This window comes from Callorhinchus milii, unplaced genomic scaffold, assembly GCF_018977255.1.
Source record: "Callorhinchus milii isolate IMCB2004 unplaced genomic scaffold, IMCB_Cmil_1.0 Scaffold6, whole genome shotgun sequence".
NCBI classification, from domain to species: domain Eukaryota; kingdom Metazoa; phylum Chordata; class Chondrichthyes; order Chimaeriformes; family Callorhinchidae; genus Callorhinchus; species Callorhinchus milii.
The window spans coordinates 30,900,779-30,921,192 of record NW_024704747.1 but is presented as its reverse complement, the minus strand read 5'-3'; the positions used below and the strand labels follow the sequence as shown (position 1 = coordinate 30,921,192).

General features: G+C 37.5%; 1 protein-coding gene across 10 annotated transcripts in view; it reads right to left on the bottom strand.

Moving 5' to 3' along the window:
- Positions 1–20,414, bottom strand: part of baz2ba (bromodomain adjacent to zinc finger domain, 2Ba) — a 77,677-nt gene that overhangs the window by 17,294 nt on the left and 39,969 nt on the right. For 2 of the 10 annotated variants that reach the window (XM_042336025.1, XM_042336030.1), the window contains exons 3-19: positions 18,460–18,651; positions 17,414–17,581; positions 15,618–15,805; positions 13,198–13,440; positions 12,494–12,883; positions 11,772–12,345; positions 10,308–10,583; positions 9,245–9,305; positions 8,493–8,601; positions 7,890–7,991; positions 4,725–4,935; positions 4,514–4,606; positions 4,336–4,397; positions 3,769–3,834; positions 1,613–1,678; positions 1,121–1,165; positions 839–865 (exon numbers count right to left, since the gene is read on the bottom strand). In XM_042336025.1, the coding sequence (XP_042191959.1) occupies positions 839–865; positions 1,121–1,165; positions 1,613–1,678; positions 3,769–3,834; positions 4,336–4,397; positions 4,514–4,606; positions 4,725–4,935; positions 7,890–7,991; positions 8,493–8,601; positions 9,245–9,305; positions 10,308–10,583; positions 11,772–12,345; positions 12,494–12,883; positions 13,198–13,440; positions 15,618–15,805; positions 17,414–17,581; positions 18,460–18,651 (2,873 nt within the window). The remainder of the gene's footprint in view (positions 1–838; positions 866–1,120; positions 1,166–1,612; positions 1,679–3,768; positions 3,835–4,335; positions 4,398–4,513; positions 4,607–4,724; positions 4,936–7,889; positions 7,992–8,492; positions 8,602–9,244; positions 9,306–10,307; positions 10,584–11,771; positions 12,346–12,493; positions 12,884–13,197; positions 13,441–15,617; positions 15,806–17,413; positions 17,582–18,459; positions 18,652–20,414) is intronic. The other 8 variants (XM_042336026.1, XM_007889819.2, XM_042336029.1 and 5 more) reach the window with 5 other exon arrangements.

Here is a 20,414-nt window from a genome sequence, read left to right as displayed (position 1 = left end):
TACCTGCATTTAATAAAGTATCTTATCACATTGTAGAAACATCTCAAAGAGCTGCACAGGCATTTTCTATCTCACAAACAGCCATGAAGTAAATGGCCAATTTTTTAACTGGAGGATTGTTGGACTGGACCCCAAGAGAAATTTTCTTCTCAAACAGGGCCAAGGTCTCTTTAACAGGATCTCAGTTTAACATCTCATCCGAAGTACGGCATCACAGCAATGTAGCACGTGACTGGAGTACTAGCCCTGGATTATGAGCTAAAGTACTGATGTGGGGCTTGAACTCACAGTCTGTGTTTTAGGTTTAAGAGACTGTCAGAGAGGTTAGTTTGTGCAGCACTTCACAGATGTGACATTATTAAGACCCATTCCAGTGGCATTATGAATGGAAGCGGCTTTGGGAACTCTAGTTGTAGTGTCTCATCAGAATGAATTCTGCACAATATGTCTGTTTTAAGGTGGTATTTGGTTTGCTGGAATGGCATATTACAGCAGGTTAAAGGAAATAAACTCTTAGAATGTGGGACAGGATAGCAGAAACTCAATCTATAAATTCAGAATTTATTAGATTGGGGATCTAAACTAGTTTTGAAGTGCCTTCTGTAAATGAGGTGAATCGGTCTTTTAGGGAGACTGCTAAAAGTTAGATGTTTCATATTTGTTGATTGACACAAGAACATGTTGTAATGACAGCAGATGTCAGCAATCACTGTGCTGGAAAGCCATGCAGAATATGTAGTATGACAGCAGCCAGTGCTACACTTTATGCGTTACTATGACAACCATATCACAACCAAATCACGATGCGGTGTTAGATGTACAAAAAACATACCCATACCATATCTAGTCTATGCCTCTCCAACTCCTGGTAGAAAGAGTTGGCACATTATTATGAAACAGTAATCACAATATCATAAAACCAGTTCATAATAAGAAAATGTATTTCCTGACATCCCCAATACAAAAGCCAATTACACTCCAGGAAAATAATATTACAATTAACAAAAGATAAAACTTGTAGTTTGAAAAAAATATTTAATTCCAAGCCAAACCCCACAGCTAAAGAAGAAACCGACAGTAAAGCAGAAACTAATTTAAAAAAAGAACAAGTTTTACCAACCTGATGTTTCAGGACGACAGCTTGTTGCCTTCTCAATTCCTTCTCCTTGAAAGGATAGAAAACAAAAACCTTGAAATGTATTATCTAAACACAAGTAATGAACTGATGGAATAAACAGCTTAATAATCCACAACTGACCACACCAGTATATATGTCCTATATCCCCTGACTGGCATAAAGCACAGGTCTTTGAAGAGAACAATTAACAGATGAAGTATCTTCAATGGTAGATTCAAATGACCTGCAAACATAAACCAAAAGACTGGACCGTCTTTTGATATTAAACTTACAATCAGATGGATCATGAACATAATTGTGCTGTACAACATCCTAAATTATTTGCTCCTTATATTAGGATCCTAATAAATATAAAGTCGCACAATGTCCCCTACATATATTTAATGCACTTAATTACAAATCTTCCTACATCCATTCAATTCACAAATTCAGAGGTCCATCAATTCACAAGTTCAGAGGTCCCTCTAAACTAACCTTGGTGCGTTTCTCGGCTTCCAATAATTTTGCATTTGCTGCTTCTTCCTTCTTTTTCCTCTTAGCCTGTGCATGCAAAACAGGTCTGGAGGTCATGCAAACAGCACTACTGGAACTTGATACAATCTCAAACTCTTAACAGCGTTACACACTACACAAGACAGCAACATTCAGAGTTAGCTGTTAAAAATGGTTTCTAAAGAACTTGTAAATTGGATTTAGAGACCATGAATATATCTAGTTCCTTAAATTGAAACATCAGAAATATCTATAAAACAAACCTTGTTCTACTTACTCATTATCATCAATTTAAATAGGGACAGAAGAGATTTTTTAAGGGCTATTCGAGAAATCATATTGGGACCAGAATGGTTGATCATAATCATGTCCAAACTAAAACAAAAGATGAGGAGTAAAATGGCTATGGGACTAAATTTAGTAATAAAGTGTGGACTGAGCTGACTTTATCTGAGACGCTATCTTACGTAGAGGGCACTATATAAGTGCGAGTTGTTGTGCCTCAACATGACCTACAATGAACAACATTCATTGTAGGTCATGTGGAGTCCTGTAGCTCAGTGGTTAGAGCACTCGCTTTGCAAGCGAGACTCCTGGGTTCAATTCCAGGCAGAGGGCGAAACCCTGGGCAAGTTTCCTTACCCCACACGCCTAATAATAATCCCTCCAAAACAAAACAATAATTGGTTATTTTCAATCCACGACTCTTTGTGGGACACTGCTGTGCTCAATTGGCTGCTGTGTTTCGCACACAAATATACGGTCAATTCACTTTACAGTCTATTCTGTGAAGCGCTTTGGGACGTCTAGAAGATGTGAAAAGCGCTATATCAAATGCAAGGATTATTATTATTATTATATTATTATTGCTTTATAATCTCATTAACATCTTGAAAATGACTTGCCTAAAAAAAATCATTCCAAAATCAACAGAATCGGTGAATTAATTTGAGCTTTAAACCACAATGGTGCCTAATTATTTTTAGAGTGCCAAGCAATCCTCTACACATTCTCTAGCTTTACTGTGTAAACGTTTTAGATTTGTTATTGATATGACAAATCAGAATATAGTAAATGGTGCATAGAATGTATTTTTAATATACAAATTAAGAAATTTAAATCTAAACCTCAAAATCAATGTACACAAATGTACTGGTAGATGATATAGTACAAATTTAAATGTCACAAAAACATCCTTGAAGAATTAGTGCCTTTTGCCCCCTTTGGCTAACCTGGTCTGGTTTATGAAAAGAAACACATCAAGCTTAAGCTATGAAAACCTTTCGCACACTTCCTGAAATGAACAAGAAAATAATACAAGAAAAATAAATTTGATCAACATAGAAAACCATGGATTCCTGGACAAATTGCAACTAATTTAAAACCAAAGTTGTCAATAATCAGTCACAGACTTTAATTGCGCATTCAGGAATCCTTCAATTAAACAAAGCTGCCTTTAAAAGTAAAGCATCTGAAATCTTGTCATGGACCCAATGTAAATTGAAGATTGCGTCAGCACAGCAACATGACCAGAATATCAATGAATATGGTCTGACATTATTGTGTTGTCAATTTAGCAAAAGCCGAGCTGACTATATTGCTGTACACTGAAGCAACTTTTATTTAATCTTATCAATGAAAAAGTTGCGGCAGCACTTTCCTAACAATTTCAAGTCACTTATACACATTAAGAAACATCAGAATATATGCAAGCTCTTAGGCTGTTTTACGATCAAAGTGGTTCTAAATAGATTGCTACACACAAGAAAATAAATGTGATGGATTAATCATAAATAATTAGACAGAGGCAGATTTCAGATATGCTGTTAAAGCTATTATTAATTATTATTAAGGTGGTTGAGGATAGAAGGTACTGCAAGATTGCAGCTAGATTTGAGGTTATTGATTGTCAGTACTGTAAAAGCATTCACTGGATTAACAGTCTTCACTTTTTATTGCCACTAAAACTGGATTTCATATTTGAGAAAATGGTTTAAATCAAGATGACCAACTAATGTAGTCTTTAGATTCTGGAATAGCCCTTATGCAAATAATGATTTAATACGCACAATAGAAACTCCGGCATACAATCAATATATTGAAATCTCTCAACACAGTCAATGTCACAAAGATTCTACCTCAAGAATTTGTTGAGCTCGGAGCTCCTTTTCCATTCTTATTTGCTGAATTCTTTTGATTTTTTCCTGAAAATAAACATAAAAGTATTACTTCATAAAACAATTGGAATGGAATTTAGCAGTATACCAGCAAACAATTTTAGTCCATTATATTCCAAGTTTAACCTCGCACTTTTCTTTAAATCAGATTTACTAAAAATAGACTCTTTCTAAAATAGTCAATTCACTTTTCTGTGAAGCTAAAATAGAAATGTTAGCAATTCAAGTAGGAAGACACAGCAAAAAGCTCAATCTGCCTATCACCCTTGAACACACCCATTGGCTGATTGAACAGCTTTTTACAAAGATCTATTCACAGGTTCGTTGCTTGCACAACTTCAGGGAATGGTGTGTGTGTTTGTGTGGTGTGTGTCGAGTGTGTGTCGTGTGTATGTGGTGGAAAATAGTGCAAAGCAAAATGAACAAAATTAGACTAAAATATGAATAAAAATGACAGAAATGTAAACTAATTTGGTCATTTTTAAATAACAGTGACATTTATTGTGGCAAATAAGTAGACTGAGATACCTGTTGCTTCATCATCTTTAGCTGTTCCTTTTGTTTCCGTTTTTCTTCTGCTGCCATTATTGCTGGGAAAAATAGATTTCCATTAAACGCAAGTTGATGAAGTAAATGTTACTTTTCTAATAAAGGAAATTGTAGACCTTTTGAGCGATTCCAATACAATTTATTTCAGTTTTTTTACCTTGTTGTTTCCTGGCTTCCTTAGCTGCTTGCACCATTGCTTGTTTTTCAAGTTTTTGCATCATCTTTATTTCCGCGGCTTTCCTTGCATACGCTGTGTACAACAACAACAAATTACATGACATTTACATGTGTATAAATCATAAGAGTTGATCAAGCAAATTATATTGGCAATGAAATGCAATGTCTCCAATTTAAAAAAATACTCTGACCTTGGGCTTCTAATTTTAGTAACAGTTTTTCATTACTGTTCTTTTGGAACTCAGGCCTGGCAACGTTTGGTGGTCGGCCTTTGCGACGTCTCAGTTTGGACTCCTCTCGGGCTCGCTGTTTCTCGGGGTTGGGGGGGCGACCTCTCCGCCCTTCCATTGCTTTGATTTTCGGAGAGATTTCCTCCTCTTGCAGATGGCACCACTGCAGACCCTGCAATACATTGTCCCCAATTATTTAAATCGGACTTCGAAATCTAGAAGATTACTACAAATTAAGAAAGTTTGCTGGGGTAAGTTTATTATAGTTTATTAACACCTGGATTACTCACTCACCTTTAGATGTATTTGTTTCATATACAATAAACAAACAGTAATTTCACAGAAAAAAAATCACTGGGGTGACTAGCGCTTCAAGCGATTTGCATCCTCTAACTGAGGATTTCCCTTTCCTGTGCCCATATAATGAACCTTAGAGTTTATTTTAAAATAGTAATCGGTTTACCATGCCCCCCCCCCCCCCCCCACCACCCACACAAAAGCTGATCTGTTAATTTCTAATAATAATAATTCTTGCATTTGATATGCCGTATCATGTCATTGAGACAAGATTCTTAGTAAATCCAGAACAAGTATTACATTGTCTTGGCCAATGTCATCAACTCTCTTCTATCTCTGCCTTGTTTTTTTTAAAAAAAACAAAGGACTATTATACATTGCTTTCACACACTTTTAAAATGAACTCGGAGCTGGCTGTATTTTGCCATATTATACACAAGTACACACTCACACAAAGTTCACAGGACATAGAAGAAAACTGACGTGTGGAAGTTGATGTTACAGGGGAAATGGTGTAGATAATATTCTCAGGTATTGTCAGGTCAGCTACAGCAGTATAGGCGTCAGCATCACAAGACCACATTTCTATTTGCTACATAGTTCATGTTTTTGTTTTTCTGAATGCACACTAATGAATCTTTATGTGAAATTGGCAAGAGGGGTTCAGTCTACCTATTCTTATTGTAAATAATCACAGACTACATCACCAACTCTGGTGAAGTTGGTGGTGTAGAAGTTAAAGCCTTAAAGAAACCAAAGGGAATTGCAAATAAAGATAAACATAGTAAACTTACTCATTACTTCTTGGAATGTTTTATGAGGGAGTACAGCAACAGAACTCTATCCAAAATCCAACCCATTTACCTGACCTCAACAACTGGTAACCAATAATCCCTGTGGAGCCAGTTAGAGCACTGACAAGATGTCTTCCAAACACTCAAATGTAAATTGGAATGTGTGGATTTGAAAAGAGAACTCAACATAAATTGAACATAAGATAGATGGCAATAATGCTCAAGATATAGAGATTCCAATATTTAAAGTGAAGTGGAATCAACTGGTTAATCCCAATATGGGACTGAAAAATGCACTTTCAATAATTCAATAAATGCATAGCAATAATTGGAACCAATTTGGCAAACAACTTCAGCACATTCCTCCTCCTTAACATGGTCAATGAGAGGAAGCAGAGTCTCGTCCCAGTGGGGAGTAGAATATAAAACATATTAGAAACTGTCATTTGATCTTACCTATAAGGTAAACTGGAAACAAAAGTAAAGGTTTGAAATCTGAAGAGTTCCTTCTATTGCACCCTTTGCATGTAGGCAACTGCACTACCCAATGGGCATTCTAACAGTAGTGGGCAGCCTCTAATATGGACCTGGTGTTATAGGAGCTCCATTGTTTGCATTAAACATGAGGAAAAGTAAATTGTGACTGGGAAAGGGAAGTCACAAATTTTCAAGGCTTGAATCTTTGAAGGAAAGGAATTCCAAGTAGATTCTTCCTTTTGTATTAGGGTTAGGTTTGGTAAACTTACCCAAGTTCTGACAAAGACAACTAAAGAAATGAATATCTTTTCATCTTCATGAATTAACAGGTTATTTATACATTAATTTTTCATCTATAATATCCATTTATAACTAGTGAAAAGTTTTCATCTAGTTTGATCAATAGTCTAATAGGACTTTGAAACATATTGCCATCAGTATCTGCTTCTCTCACATGCTATTGTCAGTATTCACTCACACTCATTCCTTGCCATGTTTATGCAAATTCTTGGAGATTTCCAGAAGAAAAATAATCACAGATTCACTGACTCTTGAATCATCAATTGCTAGTCAATATCTTCTTTGTATATCACATGTCAGTCATTGCTAACAAAGCTGGCGGAGTTTGTCCAATGTCTCAGTAGCTTATCCAGTGATTCGCTGAGCCATACAGACTGAGAAAGTCCCAAGTAAGTTACCTGGTCAATGCTAACCTGGGTTGCTGCATAAATAGCTTCAGTTCCCCATGAGAGAGAGGGGCCAAATCAGGCAGGGATCAAGCTCCTAATTACTATCCAGGAACCAACTGTTTGATCAGTCGATGACAGGATCTAATTTGGTTGTGATGCTAACAACCACTGTCAACCCTACATTCACAGAGGAATGTAGAGACTCAGAAAAGACCATTGCAATGTATCAGCTCATCCTAAGGTAGGAATAATGGGCAGGTGAGTGGGATATCAAAAGGGACCCGTTATCTATAGAATAGTACCATGACAGAAATTAAAAAAAATGTCAAATGCCTTCAGGAGAAAAATGATGAGAAGAAAACTGGTGAACAACTCATGTAAGAAATGTAAAACTAAATGTTATAAGATACTAATGACATTTTTATGTAGTTTGGTGTTAAACACATCTCTTTTGTCTTGAAGCTGGTGACTCACCTCGGGGGAGGCTTCAATTGTGCTACCTTGTCCAAGTAGACATTGTTAACATGTGCCTAGACAATATCCATTAGTTATTCAAATACAGGAGGCAATTATAATTTATCAGAAACCAACTGACACACAGAGGTCACTAGAGGGAAGATTGGTTGATTTTGCCCGCCCTAGTATAATCACAAACACTTATTGTTACTCTGACTGAGATTAGCTAACAGAACAAATCAAGGATTTGGGGTCTTCCTTATCTTCATGGTTCAGTCGGAAACCATGCAATGATTTACCCACTGAGCGACTGGAGGAAAACTGTCCAATTTTCTTCACCAATATCAGCTAAAGAGGAGTAACCGTAAATGATGCTTAACTACCTGTAATTCAAATAGATCTAGCAACATTACCTGAGGCCCATCTCTGGCTTCATAGAAGTCACCAACCTTCATTTTTGCACTGAAGCTAAAATTGTCCCTAGTGATGTCTGTTATTCCATTCCTGGTAAGGTACTACAGGAAAGAAATGTGTGCAGAGAATATTTACAAATCAACAGCAACTATTTTTCGCTAACTTCATACTATTGAACAAATGCTTTTAAAGCTACAGTACCCCAAAGAATTTAAAAATGATAATATGGGGTTCCATCTTTTGCTGATCGCTAACAATAACATCTTTTTGCTGTCTTCCGCAATAAAGGACCCAATGAAAAGATAACTATTTTAGTAATCAGCATAAGGGATCTCATATAATCATTTATTTTTATTAGAAGTAGTCTCATTCATTCCCAATTTGTCATTGCATACAATTAAAAGCACATCATTTTTGACAATACATTGAAAACAAGTAAACAAAACTCAGAATGTTGGTAACATTAATTTTTTGCAGAATGATAAAACAGAATATGTTAAACATTTTAGAATCTATAAACTATTAAAGCTCTTCAGTACATTTCAGATATATCAGGATCTGGGGACATGAGAACGTCAAAAAGTTCAGACGCCAACAGGTACCTTTATTACTTCAGGATACTGACGGAGTTTCTTCCCGCAAGGGGCATAATAAACCACCTCGCCCTGAAGGCGCCCAGCAGAGCTCCGGATTCTTGTCTCTCTCTGCCACCTAAACCAAAACAGACATTTAACACAAAGGGCAAATTATGACACTAATCAGTTTCTCAGTTTTACCCTAATTGTTTTCATTGCATTGATTGTACAGTCAATTCACTTTACAGTGTATTCTGTGAAGTGCTTTCAGACATCTCGATGATGTGATAAAGGCGCTGTATCAATTTCAAGGATTTTTTTTGAGTAAGGGAACATTTCATGTCATCTGTTGAACACGTATTGAGGCATTTCTACAGCCATATTCCCAACTTTCCCTACTAAATTAAATCAGTAAATATATCTCTGTCACAAGATTTTTCATTTCTACAGATCTGAAAACAAGTTTCCCATCTAATACCAAGACTATGAAATGTATTTAATGTTACATCAGAAAGAGGGCCGATTGCGGTTGGCCTCAACAACTGAAGAAAGAGAGGCCTGACTGAGCACTCCACAAGTTTCCAATCTTGTAACAATAAACCATTCCCTGCTCTGGGAGGAGACAAACTGAAAAGGCTTTTAGGCACAGTACTTTACAATGAAACTAACAGTCTGTGTTAAAGACAGACAGGTCACATCACAATATCCAGATGAATGGAATTGAGATGTTCAGTTGCAATATAAAGAAAAAAAGAACAACATTTTACAAATCAAATTACCCATATTCTAAGGGAATGCGTAGCTCTCGTTCATCTGTTACTCTCCTCCGTTTACTTGATCCTACAGAAATGAAAATCAGTATCAGATTGAAAAGTTATCAACAGACATTTAGTAACATGCTAAATTCTCACAGAACTATTCCACGAATTCCCTTGATTTAGCAACAAAAACAGTGAAATACCTACAGTAGATACTTCTGGCGATGACCCAAGCGAGGATCTCAGAGTAAATAGTAAACTATTTCTGGAATTCAGTGATTAATTCAATAACCATGTTTCCCGCACACCAAGGAATTTCACTTGATAATAGCTCTTGTTGAATATAATTTTTTTAAACCAGAAATAGAATTTTGATATGGTAATTAATTAAGTTAAAAACATCATAAAGCAAAAATTTTTGTCTAGGAAACTGAAAAAAAACAATATGAAGCATAAAATTGGGTGCCTTCTGAAGAATCAAAAATGCAATGAAAACTGATGCAAAAAGAGCAATTCAATTTAGATATCAGCAATTCTGACATTTTATGTCTCAAATTGAAATACCTAGAAAGGGTTTAAACGACAATGTTACATTTTTGGAGTCCTCTCACTTTAAGATTAGTTTAGAAAAAACGATCCATGACCAATATAAAACTCAGAATTACTCTCAATTCCCATTGTGCTATTGAGGGTTGACCCAAATAGCAAATGCTTTTGAGTTTACAGTTAAGCATTAGATCATGGATAATCAGACATACAGTTAGAGACAGTTGTTCCCAATCCAAATGTAGCTGATGAGGGCACCTCGCTGTTCTGTTCCTTTATAGTTGTACTTTATATGCAAATGCAATAATTATTCCAGCTGGCAACATGAAACACAGAGATGCATCTATAAAAGTACAAAAAACTACAGCTTTGCAATCTGCCATTCTATTTATAAAGAACTAAGCACCTAAAATAAAATCTTTCGAATGTTTTGACATTTAATTTGCAGCACGCTGGTGCAAAAGGAAAAAAGTAAATTTGAACCAAAACGCCTATGCTGTACGTTCATAAACAACAAGAACAGGAAGATAAATATTACCAGATGGAGTCGGTGTATCATACGAAGATGATGCAGAGCCAGTGTAAGTGAGCAATGTGGGGCCAGGGGCCAGCGAAGCCGGTGCGGAGTTTGGGGGTTTCAGTGTGTGGTTAACGGGGGTCGACGCTGACTGACTGGAGGAACTGTGACATGAAGGAGCAGTTTTGTTAAGTTTCTGGGGAGTTTTTTCTCCTTCTGTATCCGTTTCAGTCTCGTCTTGTTCTTTATCCTCTTCTTCAGATCCATCAGTCTCAGTCTCGGAATCACTGTTAGCTTCTACATTTTGGCAAGTTTCGGTGGGGGAGGAGAAAAAAAAACAGTATGTTCCAGTGAGAATTCTGTACTTAGCCTTAAAAATAATACTTATTTGGATTGCCTGACAAAAAGATTAAACTAGCTTATAACATTATTGAGATTCAATTGGCTCCACTAATGACATGATTACAAAGCCAGACAGGTTTGCGGTAATCAAAGTTATTGCTTATAGTTGGGCTTCTAGCTTTCAGGGTTCATTTTGATTTTTCAGGGGTTGTTTGAAGCAATTTAAGTTTATAAATCAGAGGCAGTGTCGACCTGCTCTCACATACACACAGTTCACCAGCTTCTGTGCACAGAGAGAGAGGCAGAGAGCGATGCATGTGCAGTTGGCACAACAGGACACACTTAGAGAGAGAAACCTCACCTCCCAGTCAAGTAATCATTTTTCAGTATTGGATAAACACTGATTTCANTTTTTTGTATCAAGGGTGTTTGTGTTTTTATTAAAAAATCGATTAAAACTGAATATCAGAAACCCTACTTTATAGCTGACTCAGAGCTAAATAGACACGTTCTCAACCCTGTAAGTCAAAGCCCCAAAGGGGAGGAGAAGTCATGACAATAAAAATTCATTTGCAATACTGAGTTTCTATGCCAGATGTCACTGTTGCAAAGGTTTGGCAAAGTGCAACACTAAACATCAAATGGATTTAACACAGCACTGGACCACTCCAATAGAACAGAACCCAGTGCAGTGGCAATACTCATAATACTGGGTTGCTAAATCTCATTGAGACTACATCCCCAAGGTCAGTCTGTAGAATAGCAGTTCTGTGCGAAGGTCGGATCTGGAATGAACTGCCTGAAAGGCTGGTGGAAGCCGATTCGATAACAACTTTTAAAAGAGCAGATAATTATTTGGGGAGGACAAGTTTGCAGGAGAACGCGGGGAATGGGATTGATTTGGGAAGCTCTTTTCAAAGAACTGGCACAGACAAGATGGGCCGAATGGCCTCCTTCTGTGCTGTATAATTATATGATATTAAGTAGTATTTGGTCATTACATGAATTAGTTTAAATCGAAAGGGGAAGAGAGAAGAGCAAAGAGAGGTGTCCGGGGATATGCAGGGACTGTGAAAATCATTTTGTAAAAAAAAATATTTCTCTTTATTAAGATAGTTAAACTATTATTATGTCAACTCCAACCTGACTGACTGTCATCAGAATCGTCTTCCTCATCATCATCTTCATCATCCTCTTCATTTGACTCATCAGAATCCTTGCTACTTGGGATATCAGAGTCCATACCTCGGAAATAATCAACTAACAATTGGGTGGAATGATGCCCCAGGCCTTTCTCTTGAACAGAATTCTGGGATAATACAGGAGAGGTAGAAAGTCGATTGCTGGAATGATTCTTCAAACTAGAACCTAAATGAACTGATGAAAACGATGTGCTGCTGCTGGAGTTTGGAACTATTTTATCAATATGCTTAGTATGAATTCTTGATTTGGTCATAAGTGCCAAAGGGGCTTCCTGAATGACACTTTGAATCACCCCATTAGATTGATGCTGTGCAACAAGTGCATTTGCTACCAAAGGGCTGAACTGGTTACTCTCAGCTGCGGACAGTTTCTGATGTGCTGGTGAACTTGCAGTAGGTTTAGAACTAGACAAAGATGTCTGGAAGCTCTTGCTGCCCGCTGCTGCCTTCTTCTGAGCTTTGTACTGTTCCTGTTGTCTCTTTAACTGCGCTGGAAATGTCTGCTTAAATAATTCCTGCAAGTACAACAGAATCTGAAATAAGCTACAAGGGTGAAAAAGAGAAAAGTAAAAATGACAGACTTCCAAAATATCATTTACCATCTAAACATGCCTAATTTATATTCCCCGAACCTAGAGGAGTGAAACGTGCAACTAAACTCACCTGCTTCAAACGGAAATCATTGAGTGACCCCAGGTCTTGAGAAACACATTTGTTCCCTGCCTTGAGAAATTCAGGTGTAGCACTAGCTGGCTTTGGAGAAGTCTCTTTCCTTCCCTCATTGATCAAAGGCACAGGTTTCATCCCAACCAATAGTCCTGTCGACTGAATGACACTCTGGTGTTTCTTACCAGTCTCATCATTGGCCTGAGAGCTCTGGAAAACGAGGGAAAGTTGTGACAAAACCTGAGGTTGTTTTTGGGACTGGAATGGATGTGAAGTCTGAGACTCAATGGCAAGTTGTAGATGCTGGTGCATTCTCTTGTCCTGGGACTGTTTATGGTCAGCAACAGTCTGGCTTTTTTTCGGCTCCTTTAGAATGTGTACTAAACCCTGCAAATAAAAGGGATCAATTGGTTCCAGAATTTCTTTAATGGGGAAAAAAATTATTATACATCATATCCATTTTGCTCGAAGACAACATCAACATATATACCTCAATAAATCTTTTTTCTTTGTGGAGGGAGCCAAGATTAATAAGAAAACGAAAATTTAAATAGGGCCTTCTGAAAAGCAATAGAAATGGACTTCGCTGTGAAGCTAACACTCCTATATATGCCTGATCAAAGAAGAAATGGAAAAAAAATCGAATGATCTCAGTTTAGAGAAGCAAAACCGACAAGGATTTTGTGAAATCTAAATTCTACCTTGTTCTTTTTTGCATGTGGGGCTTCAGTTTCAGAATCTGAATCCTCCTCCTCTGTATCTTCCTCCCCAACACTGTGATCTTCATCATCATCATCATCATCATCATCGTCATCGTCGTCATCGTCATCATCGTCAAAGTCATCAGAGTCACTGCTGCTCAGGCCTTCACTGGAGGAGTCTGATGATGTGCCTGATTCACTTTCGCTATTGCTGGAGCTTTCAATTGCCTTCTTTCTGGCCTTCTGTTTAAAAAAAATGATTCCAATCAATTTCAATACATTTTTCAATAAAATACAATGAAGCACAATAAATTTCACTTTAATAATTAGGAGGTGAGACTCTCTCCCTTCCCCATCTACACACCATTCCCAGCACATCCTAGTCCACGCCTTTCAAATATTCCTCAGTGGGAGACAACCGCTAACATTTCCTCATGATAACACAACTTACACCTTCTTATGTGGAGAATTCAGATACAAATACTTATCCTATCATATTGGAATATCAATGAACTTCAAAAGAAACCTCATGGACTCATCAAGGAGAGTTTATGAATTGCTTTGATATATTTTAACATGATGAGGGGCTCAAACATTTTTCCTTTTTCTTACCAGTGGTGCTCAGTGTCAATGTGAAGCACATTATTACAGAACTACATCATACAGTATTCTAGTTGTGAGATAACTACACATTAATGACACATTCTGGCAATGTTGGGATGAGACTTGCCCGACTAGAATCAAAAATCCACAAAATCTGTTCCATGTATAACTTATAGTTATCAGAAAGAACTTTTATCTTTTTGATCTGGACAACATCAAACCAAAGAGTCAGTGACCCATTTTAGCACCAATCCACAACATTCTGTTTTGTATACCGTTCACACAAAAAAGACGTTTAACCATCACTATTTTCTGCTGGTAAGCAGGGAAGCTGCTTGAATAAAAGCACAGCGAAGATCTTTGATAAAAGATTTCAAATTTACATGAGCACAAAGTATCGCACAAAGTTAATGGTATCTCAGTCCAATAACTCTGAATAGAAAAAACAATTAAAATACTAGATAACTTTCCAATTATCAGTGGCTACACATATTTATTATCTGATTAGCAGATTGAATAACAACAACAACAAGATTGCATTTATAGAGCGCCTTTCACGTCGGGAAGTCGTGCCAAGGCGCTGGATAGTTGGGTCGGGACCCGAGCAGGGGGAAATGGTCAGGGTGAGGGGAGGGAAGGGAAGGAGCGAGGAGGGGGTATAGAGTCGAGAGGGGAGGTGAAGGCACGGTTGAAGAGAAAGGTCTTGAGACCGGCCTTGAAGGAGGAAAGGGAGAAAGCAAGGCGAAGGCACTGGTGGATGGAGTTCCAGAGCCTCTGGGCTGAAGGCCCGGCCACCGATGGTAGGGCGGTTAGTGCGGGGGATGTGGAGCAGACCGGAGCCAGAGGAACGGAGGGTACGGACAGGTAAGTAGGGGGATAGTAGGTCGGAGAGGTAGGAGGGAGCAAGGCTTTGAATAGCCTTGTAGGTGAGGATGAGGATCTTGAATTCGATCCTCTGGGGGATGGGAAGCCAGTGGAGGCGAGCGAGGGTGAGAGTGATGTGGTCGCGAAGCCTGGTGCGGGACAGTACACGAGCTGCAGAGTTCTGAATGACCTGCAGTGTGGAGGGAGGGCCGGGAAGGCCGGCGAGGAGAGAGTTCCCATAGTCCAGCCTTGAGGTGATAAAGGCGTGGACCAGAGTTTCAGCAGCGTGAGGGGTGAGGTAGTGCCGTAGTCTGGCGATGTTCCGGAGGTGATGGAAGGCGGTGCCAGTTGTGGCGCGGATATGAGGAAGAAAGGACTGCTCAGGGTCGAGCAGAACACCGAAGTTCCTGATTGGCTTTGAGAGGTGGAGAGTGCAGCCTTGGATGTTTGATGATAAATCATCAAGTTCAGTGCAATATATGCTATTTTCCCTTATAAATTATGGTCTGCACCCAAATAAGAAATCAAATTATGAGTTATACAAGGCAGCAGATTTACCATTACTATTAGTTCAAAGAAAAAACAAATTCAGCCTGGACTGTTAGAATAACACAAAGTATGAATTTTTTTGTCATTTCACCAAAATGGAAACTGGATTTTTTTTAGAAACGTGTCTGAACATTACAGAAGTAGAAAAAAGGTCAAATAACCATTTAAATGACCCTCCACTTCGACTGCACCTTCAGTCACTTTCCTGCCCCTATCCTCCCTGATCCCAACCCCAGCTTGGGTCCAAATCCCTGACTGTCCAGCACCTTGAGATGACTTCTCGATGTGAAAATGTGTAAATGTGCACTGTGTAAATGTAACTTGTTAAATGAACTACCTGAAATATTTTCCAAATAACTTATTAATGCAGCAGATTTCAGGATATAAAATACAAAGTTAGATACCTTTTCTTTTAATTTCTCTGCTGGAGTGTCTGTCAGCTGGTTTTGCTCAAGACTGCATTTGCGTCCTTTTCCGCCAGAACTCGATACTTTTGTCTGTCCTGAAGAAACCATTCCGGCCGTAGTTGATCCAGATGTGCTGACTCCTGACACTGTGGTAATGCTACTTCCATTCAACGCCCCATTCATACCTTCAAAATAAACACAACAATTATGAGTATTCATAATTGATAATCATAGCACCATTTCCTTACCAGTGGGCTGAGCAAATAATGCCAGGGTAGCCCATGATCCTTGATCATCCTATTAATAATAATATTTTTTGCATTTGATATAGCACCTTACCACATCTTCGAGACATCTCAAAGCTCTTCAGGGGATATTCTGTAATATATAGTGACTGTGTATTTTACAGTCAATTCAGTCCACTGTATATTCTGTGAAGCGCTTTGAGACAACAACAAGAAGATTCCATTTATAGTGCGCCTTTCACGTTGGAAGGACGTGATAAGGCGCTATATCAAATGCAGCGATTATTATTATTATTATATTTTGTGGGCGAAAGACGGCTGCCAGTTGTGCACAGCAGTGTCCCACAAACAGCCATGGATTATAATCACTCCTTTACTCAGCACTACGTCCTGGTAACACACCTTCTAAATAATCACTGTATTGTTTACACTGAAAACTAAGATTTTGTTTGACAGCATATCAATCAAACAAGATTTCTTTCTCCAAGTTACACTTATATTCTCAATATTAATTAATTTTCAAGATGAAATTAAAATGGGTGTAAGACTTAGAAGCTAATGATCTGAGCTTTCTCCAGTGCGAAGTATAGGGTGACCAAAAAGATCACGATATCATTTATTTTAATAATAATTATGAATAATTTCTTTAAAACTTATTAGACATTGTAATGTTATCATGACTTTTTGGTCACCCTGTAGAAACGAATCAGTAAAATGGCTCACTTATTCTACAATTGATATCAGAATTAGGGTATTATTGTGCAGATAGTTCACAATATAAACTGACTGTCTTTCAATAGATAAATGTTGATGAGTTGGGGGTAAATTACAAGTATTATGTCACACCACTGATCTGCTGGTGCATTAGTTGGGAGTTTTTTTTAACACGTTTATGAGAAACAAAATTCCATGAAACTCAATTTTAATCTTCTTGGGAGAACTCAAAACACTAACATGAGAATATGAAGGAGCTAGTAAATACTCTGGGATACTGCCCTGCGTGAGGGGCACAAAATAAATGCAAGTTGTTGTTGTTAATAAGTACACTCAAAACACTTGCTGAGAAGGTTTAAATGAGACACTGGAGGGAGCTGGTTCCTCACTTGGAAGAAAAACATTGCTAGCTCAATGCTAACTCTAACCATTTTAAAATAGATCAATACATATCAAATAAAAAATTCTAGTTCTTATGGTGGGCATTAAGTTGGCATCCTGCAGAAACACATGTCTGTTACTCATGATTCCAGATTGTCAAGAATGTTAAAAACTATTTATAGAAGATTAGAATATTGTTCATCAAAAGCTGATAAATAAACTCAGTGGGCAATGGTCAGGTTTCAGTAAATAAATGCAGTCCCTCAAAATGACAGGAGCCACTGATACAGAGAACAATCAATAAACTAAATAGAATCTTGAATTTGTCATATCCCAAACCTAAGCTTGGGTACTTCTTACAGTGTTGAGGTTAGTAGCTCCTTGCAACATTCAGACAGTCCAGAAATACTATAGGCTAACATTTGTTTGCATTTATAATTAAATATTACTCACCTTTTTGCGTCCCCTGACCAAATTTGTGTGTGTTTCGGGAATGAAATGAATTGGAATCATGATTTTGTGTTGAAGAAGCAAACAGCGGTGGAATTCTCAGCATGCCTGATGGAAAGAAAGTGGTTCCTGTGCGAGCGTGTGTCTCTGTAGCTCGCCACCATTCTGTACCTGCCAAAGCAAAAATAGCATCTTCACGCATTTCTTATACTGGGTAAGTTTAATATTTTCAAGAAACTTATGGTTGAATTAACATTTGGTGCTGTAATGTACATTAGATTTTAAATTATTTTTAAAATTGCTCTCTGATTTAGAGCTTTCATTCTTTTTGCAAATAAAATTGCCCTTCCATTCTAATAGGGCAAGACAAAGGATGAGAAGATTTCCTTTAAGAAATTTGAATCCTGCATTACGCAAACTCCCTTAGACTGCAAGTAAAGGACTGCAGACAGTTCTGATCAGTGAGATACAAGGAGCCCTAGAGGCAGACCAGAAGAGAACAAGTCTGATCCCCAGTGTTAGAGCAATGAGCAACTATTAGTTTTAATTTAAATATTATTTAATTTAAATAATTTGTTTTAAGTGTTAAGAATTTTTATAAAAAACCTACAATAATGTTTATTCGGCATATGTCTAGTATAACGAGGAATTTAACATAACCCCAATCATACTGTGCAAACAATATTGTTGAAATAAATCAGTAAAGAGAAGTCTATAAAAAAGTTGTTCGGTAATAGGGTTTCAAACAAAGTTTGCACTTTGAGACACCCTCCCAATATGAAAGGTGCTATATAAATGTAAATTACATTGTAAATTGTATTGACATTCAAAATAACTTCGCAGGAATGCCTTAATACAAATCTGTTTGTATCAAACAACCCACCCTCCAAATTACGTATAAGTGGCAACAAATAGCTAATTCAGTTTTTAAAGTTTAATTAAAATATTAAGCAAATTTTGCATCGCTGCAGGCAGCAATTTTTTATTCTGATGAATTGGTTAATATTCTATTTCTATGCATAAAAAACATATTTAGAAACTTTACAAACCTGGAAAAGCTGGTATTTGCGAGTGTCCCACTAAGGCTGTAGAAGCACCAATCGTCCCCAGGCCACCAAACTCTGAACGCCCTGAGTTTGTCGTGTGCAGACCAAAGGCTGGGTGGCTGAGCATTGGGAAGGCACTCGATGCTGCAGACAAATTAAATGGCTGATCTCCAGCTGCTGCTCTAAACATTTGCCCTGAAAATGACCAAAAAGGCATATGCTGTACTTCACCATTTATTTGAAAAAATATTAAAGGAGGGGGAGGGTAAGGAGGAGGTAGAAAAAGGAATGTGGAAAGAATGTTAATGAACGCATACAACGATTTCAATTGTTAACCATGTTAAAATGCTTCTACTTTCATTTTGCAAATTGCTATCAATTTTATTCAAACGCTTTTTCCTTAATAGAGTTAACCAAAGACCTGCAGCCAAGCAGATTCAACTACACACAGGGCCCCGGTACAATACACCAAACATTACCTCACCCTTGATTTTGAAATTCCACCAAACAACAAGAGATGAATGATTGAAAGCAATACCCAAAAGGATAGCATCCATTTCTATAGCGCTGGTGTTCACGTAACGAGGAAAGACATTTATTAATATTAATAGATTTGAAACTGCGGCACAATTTGAATTTAAAGAGAAACAAGCAGGGATACAATGTTACGTCAGAATAAAAACATTACAGTAATTCCTTTGGCATAAATAAAAGCAAAATCTAAAAAGGTGTAATTTAATTTTTTAACTATAAATAAAAGTTCATCCTCTACAGAAAGCATTACAAAATAGAATAACTAGAATTGACAAATTGCAAGCCAATAACATTTGCATTGACAAATTGTGTGAAATACTGGCAGCAAAACCTTCACAGTTGTATATGTTATAAGGACTTTGGAAGTTTCTAATAAGAAGTTACCTAACACTCAAAATGTAGTTTAATACATTGTATTCACTGAATACCAGAAACTAGTTCATAGCATACAAGTTGAAATTCTAAGAGTTCTTTCAATTACCAGCATAAAGGAACTAAGTTTCAAAGGATAAATAGTGGAAAAATATCCCCCTCCATTAGTAAATCATCAACAAGAAGGCATAAACTGAGATATATTGCTAGAAGAGTTAACAAAAAGAGTTAAAGGAGAAGGTTAGGAGGGAAATGGAGTGAGTTTGCCACAAATGAAAATTGAAGCTGATACCGTAACAATATGTAAAGAAAATTTGATAAACATTTGAAGCATAATATTAAAGGATAGGGAGAGAGAACAGACAATTGGTATTAGATCAGTTAGCTCCAGATCAGGATTAAAGTCAGCTCAATAAAACTAAATGTTAATTGATTTTTTTTCTGTTAATTGATGTTCAAATACATATTTACACACAATCAACAGGTTATTTCATACATTCACAGAATTTTATCACAGAATGAAAAGTTTCATTCAGTCTGTTATGTCTATACCAGCTCCTAAAAGAGCTATCCAAACAGTCAATTTTCCTGCAGTTATCCCTCAATATTTCTGTTTGATTCAAATAAATATCCTCCTCCCACACCCTGTCCTCCACACAATGCTAACCACTCCCTCCCCCCAGCACCAATCTGCCCTCCCAGCCCCCACACAGGATCACCCTTCCTCTGCCCAACATACAATGCAAATCTTTCTCTCTACTCCCACAGCTTGTAAATCTTTGCTCAATAACACTCGAGCTCTGTTCGTCACCATTGCTTCTTTTGTTATTATTACTGGAGTGTAAGCAGCTATAACTGTCCAAATTCCCGTTTTAGATAATTGTGACACAGGATTGGACCACAAAATGTTGCTATACATAGAGGACATATTTGTTTGTGACCCTGCAGTCACTCGCCAATTGGGTTTAAGGCTTGTCACAGAATAAGGCCATCATTGGGGATATAAGGTCAACTTGGGATGTCACCACCTCAAGAGCTTTGCGATTCCTACC